Source organism: Chlamydotis macqueenii, chromosome 24 (genome assembly GCF_036417535.1).
Source record: "Chlamydotis macqueenii isolate bChlMac1 chromosome 24, bChlMac1.mat, whole genome shotgun sequence".
NCBI classification, from domain to species: Eukaryota; Metazoa; Chordata; class Aves; order Otidiformes; family Otididae; genus Chlamydotis; species Chlamydotis macqueenii.
This window is the reverse complement of record NC_141579.1, coordinates 1263950-1289109: the sequence shown is the minus strand read 5'-3', so window position 1 is coordinate 1289109 and position 25160 is coordinate 1263950. Positions and strand designations below refer to the sequence as shown.

At 45.6% G+C, this 25160-nt stretch overlaps 1 protein-coding gene across 7 annotated transcripts in view; it reads right to left on the bottom strand.

Annotated features, from left to right (window-relative positions):
- Window positions 1–1113: 1113 nt before the first annotated feature.
- FLI1 (Fli-1 proto-oncogene, ETS transcription factor) overlaps window positions 1114–25160 on the bottom strand; it is a 79858-nt gene continuing 55811 nt past the window's right edge. For all 7 annotated transcript variants that reach the window (XM_086766071.1, XM_086766069.1, XM_086766068.1 and 4 more), the window contains 5 exons: window positions 24479–24682; window positions 18732–18800; window positions 5988–6050; window positions 4625–4672; window positions 1114–3721 (listed from right to left, as the gene is read on the bottom strand). In XM_086766071.1, the coding sequence (XP_086622197.1) occupies window positions 3192–3721; window positions 4625–4672; window positions 5988–6050; window positions 18732–18800; window positions 24479–24682 (914 nt within the window). In that variant the 3' untranslated portion in view covers window positions 1114–3191. The remainder of the gene's footprint in view (window positions 3722–4624; window positions 4673–5987; window positions 6051–18731; window positions 18801–24478; window positions 24683–25160) is intronic.

The following is a 25160-nucleotide window of genomic DNA, read 5'->3' as shown; positions in this document are numbered from 1 at the left end:
AACATCTTTGCACTCTGATAACCTTCAGATTCTGCCTTTAGACGATTTTGTGCAATCTCAGTCTTCAGATTTTCCTATTGCTGGCAACTGGATTAAAAGAAAATACTTGATATTTCTACCGATGATGCACAGCCAGAATGAATCTGGATTGCACTGAAGTGAAAAAAAAATAGAGATAAGGCACAAAACACTCACTCTTATGACTAAATTGAGCAACTACGGTTGAACACACGAAGGGAACAGCTTCGCGGTGGTTGAACACGGTAACGTTGCTCATTTTGGGAGCCCAGGCTTGCTAATCAAGCCAGTGAAAGCTATTGTACCAGCAACTTAACAACAAAAGGTTGCGTGCAGAGGAAGGAAACGGCGTGCTTGTGCAGTTATGTATTTCCAAGGGTTTATCAAATCGGCAGAAAGATCAAGCTATCTCTCAGGACCACCGTGTGTCTGCAAAAATACAGGAAGTGCCTTTGCCTGACCTTTAGACACAACCAGAAGATTCCTTGGCGGTGCTTGTTTTTGCAGCCTCTTACTCCCTCTCCGGAATGCTTTGGAACACTGGCTTTCCCTGGGGTTTGGGGATAGGTGAGAAACGTGAGCAGGCTGGTAATACACACAGCGTGGCACATCTACGTTCTGCCAATGACTTCTTGAGGACCCCAAAGAGCAAAGAGATGGAGATGTCCGTGAGGTCGCTCACGGCTCTCGCGGGGAGGCTGCGTGTCCTGGCACTCGGCGTGGTGCTGTGAGCCCATCGCTGGGGCACCGGGCAAGAGTCTGCGCCCAGCTCTGCCACCGTCCTCGCGCGAGACACTTCACCTCTTCCAGCTTTGGCTACTCCACCACGTTCTCTCGCTCTCTCCACGTACAAAAGATGGAGCCCAGGTTTCTGATTCAGGCACTTCAACAACTAAATCAGGTCTGATAAACACTGGCTCCAGAGACGCAAATTTTCTGGAATAAGAGGTCAATATTGTTTTATAGCGATAAGAATTTTGATTGCCACTGCCATGGAGCTGCTTTGTTTTCCTTTTTAGCTAAATTTAATCTAGAGGCAAGGTTCAGGCTTTATCTGCAGGTGTGAGAGGGGAGGGAGAGAGCGGGACGATATGATGCCTTAGGGAAGAAAACCACGATTTATTTTGTCACATTTTTTTTACATCATTCTCTTCATACAACCATTTCATTGTAACACTTAATACATTTTTTTAAAAAAAACCAACCAAGATTACTTGCAAAATTATATATATTTTAATATCCAAAAAAGTACATTGCATATATATAAGTAGCAAAAGCCCCATTTCCATGGGTAATTTCTTCATACGTAAATTTTGCGATTATTGCAGTAACGTTACTTATAAACATCCCGAAAGCACTAAGACCTAAACTGATTAGCTCGATCTCGGTTTTTCTGTTTTGTTAAATAATGGCATCAGTGCTTCTGTTTAAAGTTACGAGCAGACTATAATGTTCTGGTTTCAGGCTCTCCTCCTGCAATCAGATGCACATGGACCAAATCTTGCACCCACGCAGAGTCCCAGAGGTTATGTCTAGACTAGATATTTGTGATCCTGTTAATTGGCTGCCAGTTAATACAACTTAGCTAATGGGTTGTACATGGAAGCCTCACCCCCCCTCCCCATGACATCTGGTTCTAAACCAGAAATGCTTGTGGTTTACCCTTCTGTTTACGGCACCAACCCGCCGTTTGTGGATCATCAAATTAACATCTGCAAAAATCAGGAGATGGCTGAGAATTTTTGAACGTTTGACATTGAAATGAAAACCCCTAGCGAAAGTTTTCAAGAAGATGTTATGAGAAGTATTTGAAAATTTTCTCTACAAAGTTAAGATCTTTCCAAAGTTCAAGATTTTGGTGAAAAATAATCGCAAAATATTTCAGTAATTGCTTTAAAATGGTGGTGCGTGTTTTCAATCAGCTTCAACGCAAACATCTTGGCTAAGTGGAGTTAATTTGCAGACAACTCTGACAGATTAATGCAAGAAAAAACTCTACTCTAGACAAACCCAGGGAAACCTGGAAGGTTTCTGGCTACTTTGGGGGTCAATTACGAATCCAATTGCAGGACCAAGGCTATTTCCAACAGATACATTACTCATGTCTTATTTTAAATTTTTTTTTTAGCAAAAAGTACAAAGCTACAGCCCAAATGTACAGATTGAAAAGATGTACAAATTACATTAAAAAAAAAAACCAAACAAAACAAAAACAACCCACAAACAACTGAGCTGATAGTAAAAAACAAACCTGCATTTGTGACCGAGGTCAACTCGTTTTATTTAATCTTTCTTTTAAAACTGTGAGATATAGGGAAAAATAACTCTGCATAATTTATACAGTAATTTGCCTTCTGATTTGTTGACCCTTTGGATGACGGTCTGACAAACGCACAGCGTTCGCGAATCGGTAGCATTGAGCGATCCCTAAGACTCCGGCGGAGCTCAGGGGCCTGCTGTCATTTATTTTACGTCACTTTTGCTTTCAAGGAATGTCTGTGCTTGACATTAGGTCCCCTTTTGTTCTGGCTTCTGATGTTTCTGGAGTTAATGCACAGTCTAATGAAGTTGTACTCTCTAGAAAAGTTCCTTCAATGCCCTTTACTTCTTAAAATATACATGTACATATATATATATGAATATATATATATAATTTCCAGTTGGGTGAAAATCCTCATCTGTCTTAAAGCTAAGATTCCAGTTGCGGTCCCCTGCAGCCCCAAGTCCTCCGCTTAATGGTCAAATTGACTACTCTCTCCGCAGCAAGAAAAAAAACCCATGTAGTCATCTTTTCCTAAGACCCACAGTTGGATCTATGTCTTGCCAAAAGCCTTTGAATCCTTAAAAATTTCTCCAATCAAAAAGCTAATAATCACTCCAGGTAATGGTGAACAATCTTCATAGTCAATTCCTACAGAGGACTTAAGCGTTAAAAACCAAAGAAAATGCAGAGTACTGGCCCAAAGAAGCATCCATCTCTCAGTTCAAGACACAAGAGGCAAAGTTACAAAAGTAAAAGGTTTGATCCAGGAATAACCAATATCCAGTTTTAATTCTTCCCCAGAAAGGCCACAATTATCCACTCAGGGTCCCTCAAAAAAACCCCATGAAAATCCCAGAAGTAAAGAAAAAGTCCAACCAGACTGATAAAGGCCACTTGAAGATAAAAGCATCTAGTAATAGCTGCCCAAGTGTGGTGATACATGGGCGTTGGGATGGCGAGGGACATTGGGGTTTGGATAAATGCTTCCTGCAGGGGAGGTCCAATAAGGTGAGGCTGCTCCAAAGAAACTGGATGATGTGACAGGCATGGAAGAAGGGTGTGGGGGTACAAAGTTCACCTTCTGCTGATGGGCATGGTAGGACGGCATGTAGGAGAGATCTGATGGATACTTGTACATCGACGATTCAGTGGGATGGGGCTGAAGAGCCTGGGCAATGCCGTGAAAGTCAAATTTGTAGGCATACCTTTTGCCGTGCACTTTGGTCATAATGTTCTTGTCATAGTAGTATCGGAGGGCTCGGCTCAGCTTGTCGTAATTCATGTTGGGCTTGCTTTTGCGTTCTCCCCAGCGCCGGGCCACTTCATCAGGGTCCGTCATCTTGAATTCCCCATTGGTCCCTTCCCACGTGATACAGCTGGCGTTGGAACTGTCTGACAGCAGCTCGAGGAGGAACTGCCACAGTTGGATCTGCCCGCTCCCTGCGAGAAGCAAGCCAAAGAGGAAAGGAAATGACATTGTGTTTCCTGCTTAAAAGCAAAGACAAAGGCAGGAAACAGAAGGGCTATCTCGATCTTTACTGGGAACTGCTCCTTCAAGCCTTAGAAAGTCTTATGTAGCAATGGATAAACTGTTCCCAACAAACAAGTTAGTCAACCCTTTGTTCTGTTCATGAGTTTGAGGTCAGATTAGATTTCATAATGGTCGCCTTTGGCCTTAAAATCTCCGGGCTATTCATAAACAGCCTTTTTCCCGAGCATACTGTTCTGCAAAATTTGTCACTGAATGGCTGATACAGTATATTTCAACTCTCAGTTGCTTACTCTTTACCATGGATGTTGTCTTGGATACCTACAGTTTTCTCTCCAGTTGGTGACCTGAGTTCCGTAAGATTATTTCTCCTCAAGACTAGATGACTCCTAGTTTTATTCGGATAGTCGTAAAGAGCCTTATGAGGTCGTTTCCTTACAAGCATTCACTGTATGTAAGTTCGTTTAGTTCAAGCAAGATTTACTCCAGGTCTTATTCCCCAAAGTCAGGGATTGTTTTCTGCAGATGACCTGCTAGGGACTTTCAGAGATGGTTTGTGCCTTCCACTGAGCTAGTCCAGAGCAGGCAGTGAAAAACTAAGCCGTACTGGAAATTTGAGAGACAAGCATTTAAGTCCCCTATAAAACTCCTCTTAGGGAATGCTGGTTTTGGGTAAGAACATTCAGGACGTTGATTTTGTCCTGACAAAGATGATGTTGCATCTCTTTCCTCATTTTTCTGTTGGTCACGGCCTACCCCAATGGAAGAGGAGGGCAGCTACTCATCCAGTACAGATGAGAAAGGAAAGCTAACCCCTTTGATAACGCTGGTCTGAAATTTGAAGATGAACTCACCTGGATTGGCAAGACGGCTACTAGTGGGCCCCAGGATTTGATAGGGATCTGGGAAAAAAAAAAAAAAAACACAACAAAAGCTATTTGAAAAAATGTTTCATCAACAGGGAACGACAGTTCACTATTGTTTATTCTCAAAACCAGCTCAAATATTCGCTTTGTGTCTTTACTCATACCGCCTCTTCTCCTAGGGCTGGGAACAGACTTGATGCGTTCTTTATTTCTTTTTTTAGCAAACCGTCACCAATTATTGATGGAATCTAATACGGCACAATGGTTCTGGCACTGGTTTCACACTTGCCTGCTGTAAAGGATGGTAATCTCTTTGGACGTGCCCTACACTTACATGTCAATAAAAAACATGAAACGTGAAAGAAGAAGTGTGGGACAGTAGAGCGGTAACAAATCAAGAGCATATATATTTCTCCTCATAAAAAGAGCTGGACAGCTGATGAGATTTTAAAATCCACTTGTTAGCCGTCCAGCTTGCTTCCCTCTGCGGTCAATGAAATATTCACCCAACTCTCCCTCACTGCAGCAAGCAGAGCGTTAGGCTAACGGGAGTAACAGAAGTTTTGTCACTGGCTCCGATGAGGCTGAGTGTTTCTTGAAAACCCCGCAATACATTTATTAGGAACGAATTCCTTCCCCTTTTTGTGGGGCCTCCTCAGCCTTAATCTCTACACTTCTCCTTTGCTTCTCTCTGGTTTTGGTGATTTGGATCTATAGCGTTTGCTGGTGGATTGAACCGATGCCAAAAGAACCAACCCCCTAAAAAAAAAAAAAGGGGATAGAAAGCAGCTGTGCAAAGCAGAGAAGGTGGTATTTAGCTTTTCACAGGCCCCTTGGGAAAGCAGCAGGAAACACCACCGCTTGCTGCCCAACAGGGTTTGCTTTTCTTATTTGGTTTTTCTTTGACGCAGGGGAAGCCCTGTCGATTCTGTTTGGAGATACTTCCACTGAACATCGCTGCCGCAGAGGTGAAGAGGTAACGAGCAGACGCTCCACCGCTGCGGCGTAAGCGGCCCTGTGCCCCTCGCTGCTCCGTGACCTGTCGCACGGCGTGTCGCAATGCTTCAAAGGAGGTGCGACGGGTGCTGGGCCCAGCACGTGACTCGGCTGAAACAAGGATGTTTCTTTCGAATGGGAAAGGACAACGCAGTAAAATAGAAACAGCGTGGAACAATTGCTGTCACTGCTCTGTCACAGTTGACTCATTATTCCGAGACTTCCCCGTAAGGCGCTGCCTGTTTCTCCTGTGCTCACGGTTGGTGCTGCTTGACACATTTATTCACCCAATCAAGTCCAAATTTAATAAATTAGCAAATGCAGTAGGGACAAAAATCAACAAATCGACAGTTACCTAGCTGGGCCCGTTGCTGTTCTGTTGTCTTATTCACATTTTGCGTCCCTGCAACAGGAGGGCCTGTAAAAACAGAGAAAACTCTTTTATGCACCAGAAAGGAAGAGGAGGAACGAACAGAGAACAAGACAAGTACAAGATACGTTGAACAGGAACAACAGCAACGGGATGGGGAAAGTTTTCTAATCCTAAAGAACTGATAGCTTTGAAACAGCACTAAAGAATGAAGAGATTTCACTAGAAATTTAAAATTTCACTGTAAAATGAAAGTATGCAGATGAGGCAAGAAAAAATATTACGCGGGTACTGCATTAATTGTTCCATCTTTTATTGTAACTTAACTTCCATTCTAGCTTACATCCATGTTTCAAACAGAAAATTGGATTTTTTATAAATGTATAAATTCTGCCCTTCTTCCATGTTGGAGCTTCTTTCAGGATTTTTTGGAAACGGGAATTCTTTTTTCAAACTGTCCTCTGTATGTGAAAAAGATCTGGTTTGATCAACTCAGATATTTTGTTGAAAAGATCATGGCCGTTTCTATAAATCACTTCAATATTAATATCTGCTGCTCCTCTTGGTACCATTTCTCGCGACGGAAAACTCCAGCTCAAGAAATATTTCACATTTAGAGTGCACACCGCTCAGAAAGCCGCAAAGCAAAGGAAGTACAACCTGACTGGGAGAGCGTGGCTTGGGATCGGCCGGTTATGTGAGCTGGAACACATTTTTTAGGGACAGGGAACTGGTATTTGTCACGAGACGTCACACGGAGTGTACTGGGCATTCAAGGATGCTGTGAAAAAAGTAAGAAACAAGAACAGCCCTAGACGCCTGCTACGCTTTGTGTAGAGTCCCACTTTCTGCAAAGTAGTCAGAAATGCTCCGAATCTGCCGAAGCAGTTTGTGCCTGCCCCTAAAAACTACACCGAACTACATGCAGGTGGTTAACACGGCCCGCTGTTCTGATGCTCATAACACAAGCCAGCCATGCCCGTCTTCTCCCGCAGGCTCATTTTGCTCTGCCATTGCAGAATTTGGGATTCCCATGGGAACAACTTAATTTTAGAGAGGCCAGAATTCACATTACTGCCCCATCCTGTTCTCCCGACTGCATCATAGCAGGGATCTAATGACAGAAGACACCGAGGGGTTGAAATCCACTCTTCCCAGAAAAAATCTGCAAGAATCTAGCTTTGTATCTTGGTTCCAACTGGCTTGGCGTTCACAGAGCTGTTATTTTTCTTCTCCCATATCTCCTTGGCCCACTCACAAAGGCCAAAGGGTGGGAATACAGCGGTTAGGACGAGCTGTTTGGGCAACGCTCAAGCCTGACACGTTCTGATCATGAATTTGTACTTAATGGAGTTCAGAGTGCGACTCATCCCGGCCAAAACGAGACCCCTTTCCTCTTATCCCAAGATGACAGAAGACCACGGCCAGAAAAGGAGGATGAGATGAACCATTTTGCTATTTCACGGAAAATAAGCGGTGACTTTGAAACCCAGAGAGGCCAAGGGCTGGATAGGCACAGCACGAGAGCTATTTTAAGGAGAGGGGAAAGGGGAAAAAGCATCGAAATTCAAAATGCCCCTCTGGCCGTGCCGCTGGAAAGGAGTGGGCACTGCCCCACGTCCCGTTGGGCTGCACGGCTCCCTGTGAAAACATCCCAGGCACTTGCACATTCCTCCCGGCGCTGGGAAAGCCGCCGCAGCTTTGAAATTACAGCCTTCTAGTTGTTGGCATGAAAAGGAAAACAGAGAGGGGAGAGGGAAGGGGAGGGGAAGAGAGGGAGAGAACGAGGAGGAGGGAGGAGAGGGGAACGAGGGAAAACAGAGCTCATGCAATCTGCCTGCTTTTATTTTTATTTTACTTATTTGTTTTTTCCCTTTCTACTAGAAACCGCAAAGCCCACCGCAAATAGATCGGACTGGAAAACAAACCGCTACGGTTTCAGCCCGCTACAAAGAGCACGATGGGACATCACCCCCGCCACGCCGTCCCCAGAAAGGAGCCCTGTCCCCGCTCCCACAGCCGGGCGAGGAGCGGCAGGGCTGGAAACTGGCTCAGGCAGGGAATTTTATCCCCAAGCTCAGTTCTGAGGAGCTGGCTTTGTTGTAAATAAGCGGCTGTTTGCACGGGTGGCATTTTCCTCGCTGGAAACGCATCGTGCAAATAAATCCTCACTTCATCTGAGCGCACGCGGAGCTTGGGCTGCCGTTCTATCAGCGACCGAAATCAGGAGAGTGGAGACGAGGCCTGAAGTCGTTGCTGGCTTTTCCCATGTCCTCTTTGCAGCCAGGCTCCGACTTTCATTTCTCCCCTGGGATATCCTTCAGAAGTATTACAACTCCAGCTATTAGAGCAATGTTTTGGGAAATATTTGGAAAAAAAACACGGAGAGCTCTGAACTGAGAGACAAAGGCAAAACCTCAGAAACTTTCACTGGTCAAGATGCTAATGTACTTTTTTTTGTGAGCTCAATCAGAAGCAGCTTTGCCATTACGTAATTTAAATGGAAATGTCACTTACATGGTGGTCCCGTTAAAAAGAAAGGCAGCAATTAATTTTTCAACAGAAAAATTCTTTTCAAATTGGGGAAAAAAAAATACTTTCCAAAAAAGTAGCAAACCTGATTGAGAATTTTTCATTTCCTCTGATTCTTTCGGGTCAGGTAATTGACCGAAGTGAGTCGCCTGCTACCAATGGGTCGGTTGGTTCAGATGCATCAGTATGTTTTGAGTAGACAACCAGGCCATCATCTGGATAGATGATTCTCCTCCTCCTCCTCCTCCTCCTCCTCCTCCTCCTCCTCCTCCTCCTCCTCCTCCAGATGGAGAAACTTGGTCACAGAAGAGGAGGCTGCTTTGCTCACAGCGTCACAGAAAGAGTGTAAAATGCTTCTCTTGAGCTTTTTTCAACCGGTAAGTGACACTATTACAGTCAGAGACCAGGCACGTATTGCTATGGCTCCTTGGGCTTGGTTCAAAGCTTGATTCTCCGAATCAGTTTGGCTAAACCTGCTCAAAATTACTATTCAAAACCTCTCTGAATGAGTTTCCTTCTAGCTGATGTTTTACACCAGCTTGGAAGGATGAATGGGACTCAGCCCAGGTTTAATCCAGTTTTAGCGTCCCTCAGAGGAGCCTCTTTGCCTCAGTTTCCCCTAGCAAGAATGGATTATAGAGTAAAGTGTGGGCATACGTCAGGTCTGCCATGCTCGTGGTGTTAGGATGAGACGTAGGGCTGAGTGTGATGTTGCAATGCTAAGAAGGGTTAAAGATGATCGTTAGCTGTAAAGGCATTGCTATTAAAACGACGTGTCCACTCCACTAGTGCAACTTTCCAATTTTTCCTTTCCCTCTCAAAAAAAAAAAAAAAAAAAAAAAAAAAAATCCAAGCCACTAAGCTATTTTTGTTTTGTTTTCACAAAAATCCATGCGACGTGAAAGAACCACACCAGCCCTCCCAGCTTCCAGGCCCAGACTCTAAAAGCTGAATGTGTTTAAAATGAAATGGAAAAGGCAGACTCGGGGAACCTATCCAGAGACTCGAGTTTCTGCAAAAACATGATCATTCCCAGGACCTGACACCCAGCGGCTCGGAGAGATCCTACAGAACTCCAGCCAGACGGTTAGCTACAGGGAGAGTCTTATGTGTCGTGAAAACCACTTGGATTTTACACCAAAACTTGCGGAATGGCAGTTAAAAGACTTGGGCTAAGGTCCTCTTCTGGTGCAAACCAGCGAAGAGCTGCAGTGAAGTTAGGGGCGGATTCATCCTGGCTGCGGATCAGGTCCCCGAGTCTGTTTTAGACTTAAAAGGCGCAGCGGAACAACGGTCCTGTGACAAATGTGTGTTCAATACCAAATGGAATTAAAGAGCAGAAAATAAATCATAGATGCTTTCAAGAAATGTCATTCCGCAGCTGTCTGGTTTATGTCCAGAAATTCCCCGGCATGAATGCACACTCTATGACGAGGAAGGTAAAGGATATTAATAACGCTTTCCACTTTCACAGCACCTTTCAACTAAGGATCTCGCAGCTTCGTGAACATTCACGCTCACCTGGGAAGAAGGTTAAATATAATTTTATTTATTTACATGCATAAAGGCATTTTCCTCAGGTTGCCTTTTCCAGACGAAGCAGCTTTCCCAGAAATCAGACTGCATAGCCTTGGTCTCTGGACCTTTGCTACCCTAGGTCTATACCTTCTCACCTCCTACCTCCCCGCTCTCTGTGCCATTTGGAAGTTCTCATCCTCCGCCGTGCAGCTCCCCTTCCAAAGCCTACGGGTTCCTCTGGAATGAGATGTAAACCAGCAATAGCGAAACAGCCTGCTAGGCTACGCAGAAGGCTGAGAAAAGGCTTAGAACACAGCAAAATGGGCAAAATCAAGACTGGGCATTAGGCAGGCTGTCCTGGGAAGTTTGAGATGAGCTAAATTAATGAAATCTCTGCAATTCATTCATCTCAGACTGCCTGGCGCAACAAAGGAAGGACTTGATGTGGGAAGAAACTGAGGACCGCGTCCCAGGGATGCTCTGGTTGAGACTGTGCGACAGGGAGGAGGAGAACGGAGGCACGTTGTGCTGTGTAAGCGTAGGAGGCATGGCATTGCGGTTGGGAAGACACGGCAGGCTCAACGCACCTTTCCAGACACCCCCTCTCTTCACCTCACAGCTTGAGGGCTGCTTCTCTCCTGCTCCCCACGCCTCTGGGTTTATTTAGTCTAAACAGACCAACAGGCTGGGACGGGCGGACAGACACACAGCGACTCATTTCCCTCGGAAACCAGCCTTCAAATCCCCAAGCAGATTTCCACACCACAGCAAAGCTCAACCAGGATGCCGAGCGGTCCTTTCAGCTTGAACGCAATCCAGCGAACAAGCCATTAGGGATTCTGCGTTTAAGATATGAAGTATTAGAGTGCAAACCCTCTCTGATAAGCTTGAAAAAGTTCTTAGGAATTTTTTTTTTTTTTTTTTGTTCTAGGATGGATCCAGTGGGGCTGGGTCACTTATGGACTAAATTATTTATAGACACTCTAGGGAAATCTTATTTGAAATGACGTCTATGCTGACATAGTGGCCTTAACTGCAAGCAAGGCTGGGAAGGCATGGCGTATTTATCGTATTCTTGGCATCACTGGCAGCAGCAGCAGCTCTTTTCCGGCCAGGCACCCGTTGTTTTATGAACTGCCGGGTCTCAGCGTCAAGGTGCGGGGTGACTGGCCCGAACATCAGCTCCCTCCGTGAGACCCATGCGCAGTGTCACGCCAGGTTAATTTTTGGAGGTGGTGTCTGGGGAAAGACACGTGGAGCAAACTCACGGGGGCGTCTAAATTCCCCAGCACGGTAGGTGCTAAGCAATAGGAAGAGCCTACCAACCTCTGGCTAACGGAGCTGATACCTCCAAGGAGCCTAGGAAGCCAAAGGATGGAAAGTGGCTTGTCCTAAGTCATGGGGACAGAGCCAGGAAGAAAACAAAGGCAAGTTTCCCAAGTATCAGTGAATTGTTTGACCACTTACTACCTCCGTTTCCCTTCGAAACACACAGGCAGCCTCTGACCGAGTGTGACTTGGAAGGAGAAGGCTGCAAATTTGAAGCGGGCTGTGGGATCCACAGGCTTCTCCGTGCAGAACGCGGTCTGGTTTTTGCAATGAGACCTTCTGCTTCGGTAGGAAGAAAGGATGCTGGCTTGGTGGCTGGAATTTAAATTAGTTCCTCTAAATGAGGAAAGCAGAACCAGGTGTCCTAGGGGATCCAAACTTGTGATTAACCTAAGTGGTCACTCGGGGTCTATTTTGCGGTAACTACTGTATAGGGAGAGAGAAAGGAGGGTGCAGGACCTCACTGCTTTTCCTCCCGAGGTGAGGTGGTGTGCGGTGGCTGGGACTGGCACTGCTCTGGTATCTTGGAAAAGTCCCAACAGAGGCGCACGGGAACAAAAAACACTGCTGCTGCAAAGCAAACATGTAAGACAGGCCTGCCAAGCTGCTGAGCGTCCAGCCCTCACACTCCCGTCATTCAGCCTCCTGGAGATCGCATTGAAGAGGTGGGGTTGTGTTTAAAGCCAGTTGGAGAGAAGAAATCTAGACTGTGGGTTTCTGGAGGGGCAAGGAAGCCAAAAACACCTCAAAGTCCTCCTAGAAACATTAGACACATTATTTGAAATGATGGCAGCAAACATAAAGGTTGTGGAGTCTGCAAGGTTCTTCCCAGGCCCGCTCTGGCTCCAAGTGCTAAATCTCGATACACAGGGCGCAAAACCGTACAACAGCAGCAGAGATTTCCTTAGACACGATTTTTCCTAGCACAAAGCTAGGGAGGCTCTGGATGCCATCACTCGTCTGCAGGCAGTTTGACGGTGCGTGGCAGGGGTGGTGGAACAGGACTAGGAGCGGAGCAGAGGATAAGGAATCCTCTGGCCTTTGCAAACTTCTACAAAATATGGTCCAAGCAAATCAGCAACCTGTTTCCCATAACACCTAGACTTTTCAATTTACTGTTTCTGCTAATTAAAACAATTGCTTAGCATGTATGCCATACATCGCGCTGTGTGTCATTCACGGCCAGCATTACTATGACTGCGCTCACAATTACGTAAGACTTTCCAGTGCCTCCAAGCATCAAACTCATGCATTTCTGCTTCAAGACCATAACGTCCTGCTCCTTGTGCTAAGGAATCACCAGCACAGGGATGGGGTGTGGAATTAAGTAATTCTAAGACTCTCCACTAAGAGGAAGCAACTAGCTGAGCACAGAATAATTTCAAAATAACTTCTACTCCACGTTATCCGTGATTATTTCACAATTTTTTTTTAAAAAAGTCAAACATCTCTACATTGCTGTTAATATGTTTGAGAGATGAGGAACTGACACGGACACTGAAGTCCAGGCTTGGAACAAGATCATTTTTGACTTGAAGTCAACTTAAACCCTGTGACAAGGGACTAAGTGGCTGCTGGATTTAAATAAGAAATCTGTTGCAGAACAGTTTTAACCTGGGAAATCTCTGAAAGTAGCTGAGAGCCTGGTTAGGTATCGCTATCCGTATGGAAATACAGACCGGAGCGATCAAACACAGCTCGCACAGACAGGGGCGTGCTCATGGTGGGCCTGGTCTCTCCCAAAGCAGGTCTCTCCACCATGAGATCCTTCTCCGTCCTTAGACCGGGCCCAGCAAGCCGACACAAAGCACTTCTAGGGCCTGGAGCTCCGCTGCTCCGCTCAGAGGAGGGCTCTGGCCTCCCGAACCTGGAGTCGTTCCCTGTTTGCTTTGAGCCATAGGCGACAGCCCCCAGTTGCGCGAGCGCGGCTAGAAAAACATCCCAGAGCCGTGCAGCGATGGCACTTCCCGATTCATGGCCGAGTTATCCTGCGCAACACTTACAAAGACACATTATGAAGAAAAGGAGGAAGTCATGAGGATTTTTTGTTGTTGTTGTTGCTGCTTTTAGTATCAGCAGCAGAAGTCCCAATGCACAGTGCATGAGGAGTGAAGTATGTGTCCTAAGAATCCCTTCCAGAGCCAGCTTGGAAAAAAGTCACTTTCCAGTCAGCGTACGCGTTACTGGGCGACAAAGGGCTGCAGACACGCAGACGGGAGCAAAAACGCAGACACGCAATTGGATATTCGGACAGGCGCGCTTCCGAGCGCCCTTCGCGCACGTACAAGCGCGTGCATCCCAAACACACACACGGCTGTGCACAAAAATGCAAGCGGCACGGCGCGGGAGCACACGGAGAGGGGGGAAAAACAAACAGCTAACTGCGCTTGTTGAAAAAGACACAAATGCAGAAGTAGGGAACAAGAAACGCATGTTCACGGCGAAAAAAAAGCTAGACGCAGCAATACGCGCCGAAGAGAAAAGGGAAGGGCATACACACATGCGCGGACGTTGCAGCTAGCATTTTTACAGCATTTTAACTCTTTATCAGGAAACAATTTTACTCTTATCTTAGGAAACAGCCAAAGCACTTCCAAGAGCGTTTCACCGGCGGGACTGCACCCCAGCAAACGCGTAACCCCCTCCCCAACATGTGCAATAACATTGCTCGCAGGGCACCCTAGGCAAAAAAATAATAGCTCTTTTGCTGGGAGAAAAGGAAGGATAATGGTTACTTAGAAAGTGCTCCAGACAAGCTGTCAGGTTGAATTCAGAGAACTGGAGTCTACTCTGGGACAGCGCTGGCTCGAGGTGATCCCTTGTGAGTTGGGTTTCCTGCCTGCTCCAGCTTAAAGACAACGATTCTTTGTTCCCAGTTTTTCTGGTGAAAAAACACACGCCTGCCTCCGAAGAGGGTCAGGGAGAAAGCAGACAAAACACTAACTCTGGAATTTCAAAGGAAAACAATTAAAAAAAAAAAAAAAAGAAAGAAAAATCCAAGAGCGCTAGCTACTGTCTCTCCCGAAATCGTAAATCCCTGGTTTGGCCACACAATTGCAACATGAGAAGCACCAAAAAAGCCTCCCCTTTTCCAGCGACGGAGCTAAAAATGGGATATTTCATCACCAGGCACACAAATATCATCGGCAAATGTTCTAACGTGTCCAGACAATTAAGAGGGCACAAAGCTGCAACTGCTTTTTCTCTGACACGACCGAGAGCGGAGGGTTTACAACCTTTGCTGCCCAACAAGGGGCCTTGCCGACACGCTGGGAAGAAGAGTTTACTGAACCGGTCGATATTTTTCACATGACAACCTTTTAGACCTGAAAAATGGCCTTTTCAAGAGAAGAATTTCAGCAGGAATTTGAGACTGTTTTCCTGTGGGAACCGTGCTTACGCAATCGTGCTGCCTGCGGTCTCTTTACCCCTCTCTCTCCAGTCCCCAAAACCATTTTAACCTGTCACGCCAAATTGTCACCAGATTTGACGAGGAGGAAAGGTGAGTTTTAAAGAGTTCCTACCAGTTTAAAGGAAATCGCTGGGGAAAGAGGAGAGAGATTGTGCTGCAGGGACTCACGTTTTGTTAGGTCCCAGGAAATCTGCATCCAAGAGATCCCATTAATGCTGCGACACCAGGAAACTCTTCGTCAAGGGCTCACAACGAACATGGGTACAAACCCGCGGGAAACCACGCTACGTGAGTTTCAGAGCTCACCGATTTGTTTAGCTTCTTAAATTTGCCAACAATGGAACAAAACATGCAAGCAAACACACCTGGGACCCAAACATCCTTATTGTTCACACAAACACTTCTATAATGCAAACGTAAACACATAGCCACATAGTAAATCCATAATATCCGCCTCCTATATCCATATTCATGCATTCACATACAAACTTCTCTCCTCTTTGGAAATGCCAGTAGCACGTCAGTTTTCCTATGCTCTGCCTGAATTTAGGTTGGATTTATAGAATCAGAGAATGGTTTGGGTTGGAAGGGACCTTCAAAGGCCACCCAGTCCAACCCCCCTGCCAGGAGCAGGGACATCTCCAACCAGATCAGGTTGCTCAGAGCCCCGGCCAACCTGGCCTGGAACGTTTCCAGGGATGGGGCATCCACTGGCGCTGGTTTACCAGTATTCTACGCTATTCTATTGCCTTAGGCTGAGCCTAACGTATGCAGAGGACAGCGCTGGAGGACAAAGACCCAGGCTGAACCCAACCTTTTAAACGAGATATACACAACCTGTATGCTCACCTGGAAGCCAAGAGCCATGCCAGATCACCCCAGTAAGTTTTCACCAGTGACGCGCGGGTGTAGCCCTTACTGGCCAGCTCTTCCATCATCCCTCTCTGCCGCCTCACTGCACACACACCCCCGTCCCTGTGCATCAGCACCACGTATACAACACGCAAACATGCCTGCTTAGACATGTGTGATTTTACACATCAAGTCATGGTTCTGCCTCTCTGGAAACTGCCAGCGCTGTCCTGCTTGGGTTCAAATCCTGCCCAGCATTTAGGCTTGTGCATTAAACACGCAAGCTGCGCAGAACCCAACGTGCTTAAAAGTAAGCATGAACGTTACAAATGTGTTGGACTGAGGCCAGAATGCTCCCAACCGTACAGGGGACAGCCCTTTGGCCTCCGAAATGTTGCTGTATGTGAATATACTTTTATTTCCCTATGGAAACCTACTTAAATGAGATCATGCTGAAGGCCAGCAATTTAAAACCTCCACGGTCTTGGGCAGATAATGTGGTCTCAGGTTCTTCTCCCACGTCTCCAGTACCTACAGTAGGTCAGTCAGAGCTCCAAACAGTCACGGAAAATGAAACAGGCCATCTCTCCGGCGGGACACTGGGAGCAGGACACAAATCTTTCCATTCAGCAATGAGAGCGACCTCGTTTCATTTTCCAGAAAATCATTCCCCAGCCAAAAAATACCGGTGATTTTCATTAGCGCAATTTATTTCTCAAAGGCAGCTGAAGAGAATTTGTACCAATGACACTAAATACCATACTTCTGAGTGTTTATGAGGCCGAGAAGCAAAGAAGCTCAGGCAACAAGAGTCCTTGGAACACAACAAGCTTTCTATCTGTCTGATCTGAGAGCAGGGCCACGAGCTCCATCTGAAACACTGGCGTCTTTCTGTGTCACTGCCATCCCTTTTTTTGCCATGTAGGTTCTTTTTTTTTACGGTACGTGGATGCAGCGTTTGCAAAGAGCATCCTTTTCCCATGGAATTTGCCCAAGCAGGTTATGTGCATCAGCTAATGTTATCTTAGAGAACGTGCAAGAAGAATTAAAGGAGTGAGGAAAATAGTATTGTTTTTTCCTGTCTCTGATGCGTATTGTACTATTTCATCATCTCCTCCTGGTTTTGAATCCTCAAGGGAAGGCGGTTTGAAAAATTTGTTTGTCTGGTTTTATCCACAGGCACAGAGAGAAGAAATATTTACAGGATTAATAAATATAACATAAAGAAAAATGTTTCATCTTTTGAGAAGTTAAGAAGCCAAGAAAATACTTATTAAAAAATCATTATTTTTAACCTGAAATTCCTTTTCCAAAATGATATCATCATCTTGAAGCCAGCCCATTAAAAACAGGAAGCAAGGAAAATCCTGTTGCCTAACAGACCGGACCGAGGCTGAGGAATCCCAAGCCCAGTTTTATGTCCATCATGAGTTTCTCCTGTGATATTGGAGAAGACACTTCACTCAGCTCCCCCAGCTCCTTATCTGTCAGCCTGTCATGTTCACGTGTCTCTTATCCCGTCATCTTATCTCACAAACAGTACTTGGGGCACGAAACAGTGACAGAAGGTTGGAGTGGGTCGGTTTATCCTACAGGCATCAAAAAATGCATCGGAAATTTACGCATCGTAGGAAGAAATGGAAGAGGAATAGATAGGATTTCAACATTTCTACGCTAGTTCTTAATTTTTATTTGACGGCCCCATGGGTGTGCTTAGTCCTTTATTGACACATGATGAAAGTCCCATGTAAAGTTGCAAACGCCTCGCTGACAGAAATCAAATGCAAACTTCTGTCAGCTGCACTCAAAAAACCCACACTTGAGGGCAGTAAAAACAGAGGGGGAGGAACACATTTTCCCTCAAATTTCTTTCTGCCTGAGTGACTCTGGGCCCAACTTGGAAAGATAAAGGGTATAAAAAATTTCAAGAAGTGCAATTTTACACAGAGCATTTCTCTTTAATAAAAAAAACCTGTGGCTTTCTGCCCTTTATTTTTAGCAGCCACCTGGCCTGAGACAGAAAGAGCAGAGTCTTGGATGTGCACTTGTGTTTATGGGGGAAGTTGTGGAGGAACACGTGCATGGTTTCAAAATAGAGAGAGGTAGGTTTAGTTCAGATATTAGGAAAAGAATTTTTTACGCTGAGGGTGGTGGAGCACTGGCCCAGGTTGCCCAGAGAGGTGGTGGATGCCCCATCCCTGGAAACGTTCCAGGCCAGGTTGGCCGGGGCTCTGAGCAACCTGATTTGGCTGGAGATGTCCCTGCTCCTGGCAGGGGTTTGGACTGGGTGGGCTTTGAAGGTCCCTTCCAACCCTAACTGTTCTTGGATTCTATGTGTGTCTGCTTTATTCAAACAGGAGCATGCCTAGCTTTTATTAATTTTAAATAGATGACTGTGAAATAGGGGGGTTGTTTCTCCCTCTCCAGCTGCTTAAACAAAAGACTTTCTGCCTTTCCCCACTATTCTTTGAAATGCAAACTTGCAGCTCATCAGTGAAGCCATGCCCTCCTGAAAGGCACAGAAATGTTTAGATATGAGGTGAGGAAGCCATCTCAGCACGAGAGCAGGCTGCTCCTAGGTGGGTTATCTCATACGGCAGACACGAGATTTCACACTTTGCCCGGGAGCTTTTCAAATGGAGGAGCTGAACAAAGTTCAGGGAATGAAAACAGTGCTCCTGCAGTTACACAAAGGGAAAGGAAGACCAAACTCAAGGCTCCAAGTCCTACACAGTAAATTATAGAGCACAGGACCAGATTTTTGGTCTTTAACATCCTATTTGGCCTTTAGCAGTTCAACTGTCTGACTGTGACTTACTGTCTTATGCAGGTAAGGGATCTGCATCATACCCATCACACCAACTCTCATAATTTTACCATGACTGAGAATCCAGTTTTTCAATAAAAAATAATAATAAAAAAAAGGAATGGGACTATAGCTGGAAAACCTAATTTAACCACACTGTGCATGCACAGCAGATCAGAATATTTTCATGCCAAGGATATTCTGTAAAAAGTCTAGTTAACTCAATCAAAACCATCATGAGAGCAGAGGAAGCCATGACATTTATATGCAAAAGACTGACCTTCTTTGGTGGCAAGACGTGAGGAAGCTTCTGTGTGGGATGGAGTATTGTAGGCCAGCAGTGAGCTACCTGTAACGAAAAGAAAATGAGTTATTGCGGTTTGAACGCGCTCTGCCAGGGGGGAACCACACAGACGGGGAGCAAATGCTATCACTGGAATCTAAAGACCAAAATTTTCAGACCATTTTCTATGATGGATATGAAATCCTTTTAAAAGCCTGGTAGCTGTATGTCACACATGTGCTACGCTTTCTCCACCTGCAAATCAAAATAAAGACATTTGCCTCCTTCACTGAGCACCGTGATGTCCTCCTCCACCGTGATCTCTAGAAATTCCTATGGCACAGATTGTCTTACAGGATAAGGAAGAAGCTTTTCTCTCTGTCGTTGTGACAGAGAAGTTTCCTGTTTGAGGAACACACAGTAGAAGTCCCATGAGTTGCACTGTCAGGATCTGAACATTTTTAGAGCGTCACATGCTTGGTTTTGGGCCAAAAGCCGCAAAAATCGTACTTGTATTCCAGCATGTCCCATGCTTTCTGGAGTTTGAAAGTAGCTTTCTTGGTGGAAATGTTCCTTTCTAAGCATTTTACTTTTATTCTCCTGCAAACTCCTCTGGAAACGGAGGAAGAGGCCCTATGAGCTCTCGGAAGCCAGCATGTAATACGCATTTCATGGTTGTCTAGTTATATGTGTTTACTCTGGATAATCTTCCAGGCTCACCTTTCCTACGGCTCTTTGGAAAAGATTCCACTGCGTCAGGCGGTGACATCCCTAACGAGGCCCAGGGCCCTTCTTGGTAGGCATTGGCAATGTCGACTGGAGCCAGGCAGCAATCTTGCCATGGATTGGGATGGATGAGAAGTGCTTTTACAGACACTTTCCGCTATTTATATCTACACATCCCTCTGTTCAGGGAGATTCTGTCCCATTTAATGTCCCAAGCAACACGCAGCAGGCAATATAGATTTGTGTATGTGCTGTGCTGCCCCTGAGCATCCCCAGATTCTTTGGCAGGGTTCCTATGGATTTCTTTTCTTCCCTAAATGCAAACAAAGCCCAAGAGGTGCACAAGCCAGCGTGTACACAGAGGCAGAAGGTGTTGGAAAACAAAGCCTACTCATAGGGAGCGGAGGATGGATGCTACCAGATGCCGCAAGACAGGGGATGTTTCAAAGGACTGGGATGCATAACGTGGTAAACTAGGAGGGAAAGAGTCCAAAGGGATCTCAAGGGTACCTTGACTGTGAAAGTTGCAGATAGCCACAGTAATTGGCTGAAATATTTCAAGAAATTGGCAGCAACAGCTTTGTCCACCCAACTCATGTTTTCATCAAATGGCTTTGGCATTTCTTTCTTGAATATCCGCAAGGAAACTCCTGTCCACTGCTCTCTCCTTTTCAGGTTATTTGAAGTAGATCCTGAATGCAACGCCCAGCCCAGCTTGCCCCCGCCAGACAGAGAAGTGCTGAGGAATTCAGAAACGCAGTTTTCTATGACTAAATAGGCTGCAAATGCCTGGTTGTGCTGCCTGGCTGAGGAGGTGGGGGTGGGGTGATGAATAGCACGGAACAAGCCCGTATTATCAACCTATAGCTACTTGACGCTAAAAAATGCAGCCCAAGCCACTGGAAAGGGACGGCGCCTCCCCCGGTTTAATTGCTAAAAGTTCTCACCTTTGCCCGACAGTCTGAGGTTTCTGGTGGGAACACCACAGAAAAGGAAATGTGTTTCCTATTAAGGGTTTTCAATGAAGGAGGAAAAGAGAGAAAGCCAGAGAAGCAGATGAGGACAGAGAGACACAGACAGACAGACAGACAGAGGCCAGGCTGCTCCCTCCCTGACCCGCTCTTGGGCAAAACTTTGGCTGCGTTGAATTTTCCTTCTGTTCTTATTCCCCCTGCCCCTCGCTGGGTCAGTGACACCTGAGGCTAAATCAGCTCTTTGTGGAAACACCGGTATTTCTTAATAACGTGCAGGGTTATTCCCAATAATTAATATTAAACACGTTAGCTTATGGTTCCCCCTGCCTTTTCCTTTCCTCTTTTATTTCCCTTGCATTAATTAAAGAGGAAATGGAAAAGGACTGAAAAACAGAGTAGGAGAGGTTTTTTTCCCCACAAAGCCTTCCTTCTCACGAGGCAGCTCATCCTTCCGAGATGCAGGAGCATCTTGGTTTCACAATCTTGAAGCCTATTTCATCTGGAAGTCTTTTTTATCCTCACCTTCTGAAAGGCCACGTGGCCTTCCTTCCACATCTCCTGCTAGACTCAGGGTTCTGCTGCATGTAGCAGTATCGTTTTGTTTGGCACCAACCTACAGCTCGAAACCACACAGCAGTTTTCTGCTTCTGCTTCTCACCACGGTCTCATTCTTTCCCCTTCAGGCTCTTTTCATTTGTACACACCACACGCAACCGACCCCCCGTAACTAGAGAGGAGAAGGACGGGAGGTGACAGTTCAGGCTTCTTCTGATGTTCATCCCAAACGGAGCCTGAAAACATTCAAACCTCTCTTCCCACTGACTGGAGAAGATGCACCAGACAGACTCTGTTTGAAAAAAATATCGGCATAGCAGTCAGTCTGGAGTCTGAAGGTGCAGGGGGATGAAGGAGAAGAAGAAAAAGTCAAGGCATGGCTTCACAATTTTGGAAACACCAAAAGAAAGATGATCGTTTGGGGGGGTGGACGGTAAGTTCCCTGAAAAAACTACTGAGAGATTCCAAAGGATGGAGAGTGCTGCAGGAGTAGGTTCTGCAAGTCTGAAATCTCCTGAATTTCAGAGGCGTCTGAATTCCTGACGGCTTCAATAGGTTACGGAAACAGGACACAGCTGCACCGTTCTGCTCCAGACCTACGCTTGGCCTGATGACTGAAGGTGCTGTGGTAAGAGTTTGGTTTAGTCTCCATTATATTAAATAGGTCACGTGAACCTTCTCTCTCCAAAACTAAGATTGAGCTATTCTTGAGGTCTTGCAAAAGTTACGAGTTTATTTTTCCAACCTGGCCTCAGATGTGCCAAACGAACACACTTCAAAGGCAGTTTTAAGAATTTTTTCACCCCAGTCGGGAGTGTAAAATATTGAAAAGCTTCTGAGGAAGCTGATTTTCAGGGGGTTTCCTTGCCTGGCCAGCAAACAGGCTCAGAAAGTTCCGATCAGCTTTGTTCCTTGAAAAACAAAGACCAGAGTTGAGGATTCACTAGTCATCACATATCCAGCTGAATATCCTGAGAGGATGAACACCTTTCAAGAGAGAGGCTGGGCAGATGTAATCTAGCCTACGGATCCGCAATTCCCCAGAATTCTCCTGGGTTTTGTTGCCATCACGTATTCTCCACCCCAAGCAGGAGCAGAGCTGGATGTCTCTGAAACAAACAACCTTACAAAAGGGGAAAATTCAGGAAAAAAAAAAAAAGACCATCTCCCCGTGGCACTGAGCTCAGAGGCTCGGCACTAAACATCCGCTGGAAATCAGTCTGGAAAAACAATAAGCTCCTTTCGAAGGCGTTACTCCGCGAGGGAGTTAACCAGCAATCCAGAAACCAGACATGTCATTAGGCAGCGCTAGGAACAGCTGCACGGAAAGGAATGCTCTTCCGAGGCTGCCCAACCTCCAGGCAGACAGGAGCTTGCTTTAATAAGGACAGCACTCGCACGACGGCTTAGAACAGCCCAGAGAGAAATTTATAATCGGGAAATTTCAGGCATTTAAAGGCGATGTGTGAACTAGGGGACTACTAGCCTGAATTTCAACGTGCGCCGTTTCTTCTTTCCTAGAAAGAGAAACCAGTGTGAGCAGAGTTCTAATTTAGGGATTTCAGGCGTCTAAAGGTAGGTAGGATCAATTGGGAATTTTTTTCTTGGATAAATGGACAGCAGCAAATGGGAAAGGTGGCCATTGAATCCAGGCCTTCAGGTTTCCTCTGATGCTCTCTTTGAACACCCCAAGTAATGGGACCCCTAACATGTGAGACTATTAGTGAAGATGCTGTCTGGACGCAAAGCAACGAAAGAATCCAAGTCTTCCGCCAACCTTCTCAAATTCAGCCTGCTTCTTTGTTTCCAAACCCATACAACTCCTTCTTCTGTCAATTTTCAAGTCTTATCGATGAAACAAGTCAAGTGTCTCACTTGAGTATTTATCTAGCGGGACTTTCAAAACATTTCCGGTTACAAAGCGTCTGATTTGCCTGGCCGAAGTCAGCAGGCTTGGCCAAAGCAACCAAAACTGCCTTACGATTTCCCATAAAAGCAGGTAATCCTGTACAGAAACCTTAGTCCCAAAGCCATCCTGTGTCTGCAATAACCCAGAACTGTTCTGTGACCCAGTAGCTCTTTGCTAATGAAACCGGATGAAATTTGCAAATGATTTAGGATGGGGAATTATTTTTTTTTTTTGTGAAGTCGCAAGGAATAAAAACTGTTCAAATCAAACAATTGGGTTATTTGTTGTGAATCATTTCCTTGGCTCAGCTTCTCAAACAGAATAAAGGTGGAGCTTACAAAGGCACCCATCTGTGATCTAACTCTTCTCCCACTGCAATCTGTAAAACTCCCGCTGATTTTAGCAGAGGCAGGGAGAGACCAGTGCTGAACAGCTTTGAAGAAACGCCCTAAATAAATTTCTGTTGCTTTATTGCACTGGCAAGATGGAGACATCTTCAGCTGCCTTTACATCACAATTTGATTTCCCAGTGAAGAAAATACTCTTTTTTCTTTCTCTCCTTGCCCTCCCACCTTGCTTTATGGCACCTTCTCCTGATTTTTCAGTCCTCAAGTAATTATACACCCATAAAAACCACTTCACTTGAAAAAAATATTGGAACGCGTGGGATTTAGCTCCAGTTCTCTGGCCTCATCATAGCACAATTACCCTTAGCACACCTTTGCGAGGAAAGGAAATGCTTTTAGCTCCATTTTATAGATGAGGAGGAGACGTTTGGAAGCGATGGCCATGCTCCCGCTTGCGTAGGAGGTTTTAGAAAGGTCTGAATCTGCGACTGCCAGCCTCAAGTGCTAGCCATGAGGTGATCACTCCTCTTCCAGAAGCAGCTCAGAAGACTCCTCACAGCTTCTGTCTTAGGGGCTTAATACAGCAGAAAGGAATATTGGATCCATTGCGTACTCTGGAGTGGGACAGAGAGGAGCGATGAAGAGGTCCAGCAGTCATTTGAGTACTACATCATGTGAATGACGTCTGCTTCAGTACACTTCCATCTGAGGAATTACTCTTTTATTTTTGCCTCTTTCCAACAAATCTGGGCCTCCAGGAACATGGAAAATCTCCAACTCTGGCCAGTTGTGGGTTCTATTTTGAAGCAGTTTTTAGCAGAAGCCTTAGGGGAAACTGCACGGCAGTCTAACAGCAAAATTACGGAATAATTTGCCCGTGACACATCGGTTAATGCTTGGTTTAATCTCCACAGCAAATTTATGTATTTTTTATCTTATAGCCACAGATGTTTTTGTTATCTGTAAGACTATCTAATCTTCTTAAGAGTCCTGCTCAGTTCTTCACCTCCCTGATAGCACCAGTAACTCCATTTAAGTAAAAAATAACTTTCCAACCCACTTTTTAGTCCTCCCTTCCTTGTTTGCTCCCTCTGCTTGCCTTTCTCTATTTTTTTTCCCCTCATCCTCACTACTAGGTAACCTGCAAGAAGAGCCCTAGAAGTTCAACCCTCATGGAAGCTTATCCTACCGGCACATCACGTTAGGGCTGGGATGAGTTGGAGCAATACTTACTTTCCCTGAGGTAAGTGAGGTGAGACATCAGAACTTCTGTGTTGTAGAGGGAGGTGGTTCGGAGGAAGTCATCCTTGTTCATTTTGCAGAGCTCCTTGCCATCCATATTCTGGAAGATGGTGGTGTCAATATCCATTAAGCCATACTCCTTTATAGCCCATTCCAGCCACTGGCGCACATGGTCCTGGGTCCACAGGGTGGGATCTGGCAGGAAAGCACAACGGATGGTAACACTACACGCAAGCCTTGAGCCTCTAGCGCTCGCTGTAGCTCAGTCACACCAGTAACCACTGTTTACGCGATCAAATGGATTTAATTTACCGATTCCAATGCGTTTTGCCAAGATGAACAAGCCCTGTGCACATAAATTGATCACCCTGACCCACTGGCAGGGTACGTTCTCTTGGGTGTCTCCCACCTGCCTGAATCTTACACCTGTGCTTGGGAACAATACCAGTGACATCTGACTGGGACTTTTCCCCCTCTGGAAAAAAAGCTTCCAAAAGCAAACTCATCCCTTTGAAAGGGTACACTTGTCACAGCTTGGGTTCTGCGATGCTATATAATTACATCAGCGCTGTACAAGTCACACCATCCTTCACAAAGTCCCAACAGATGGCATTTTAAAGTCTGAGGACGGCGGTATTTACGGTCAGCAATGGGACTCCGAAAAAAAAAAAAA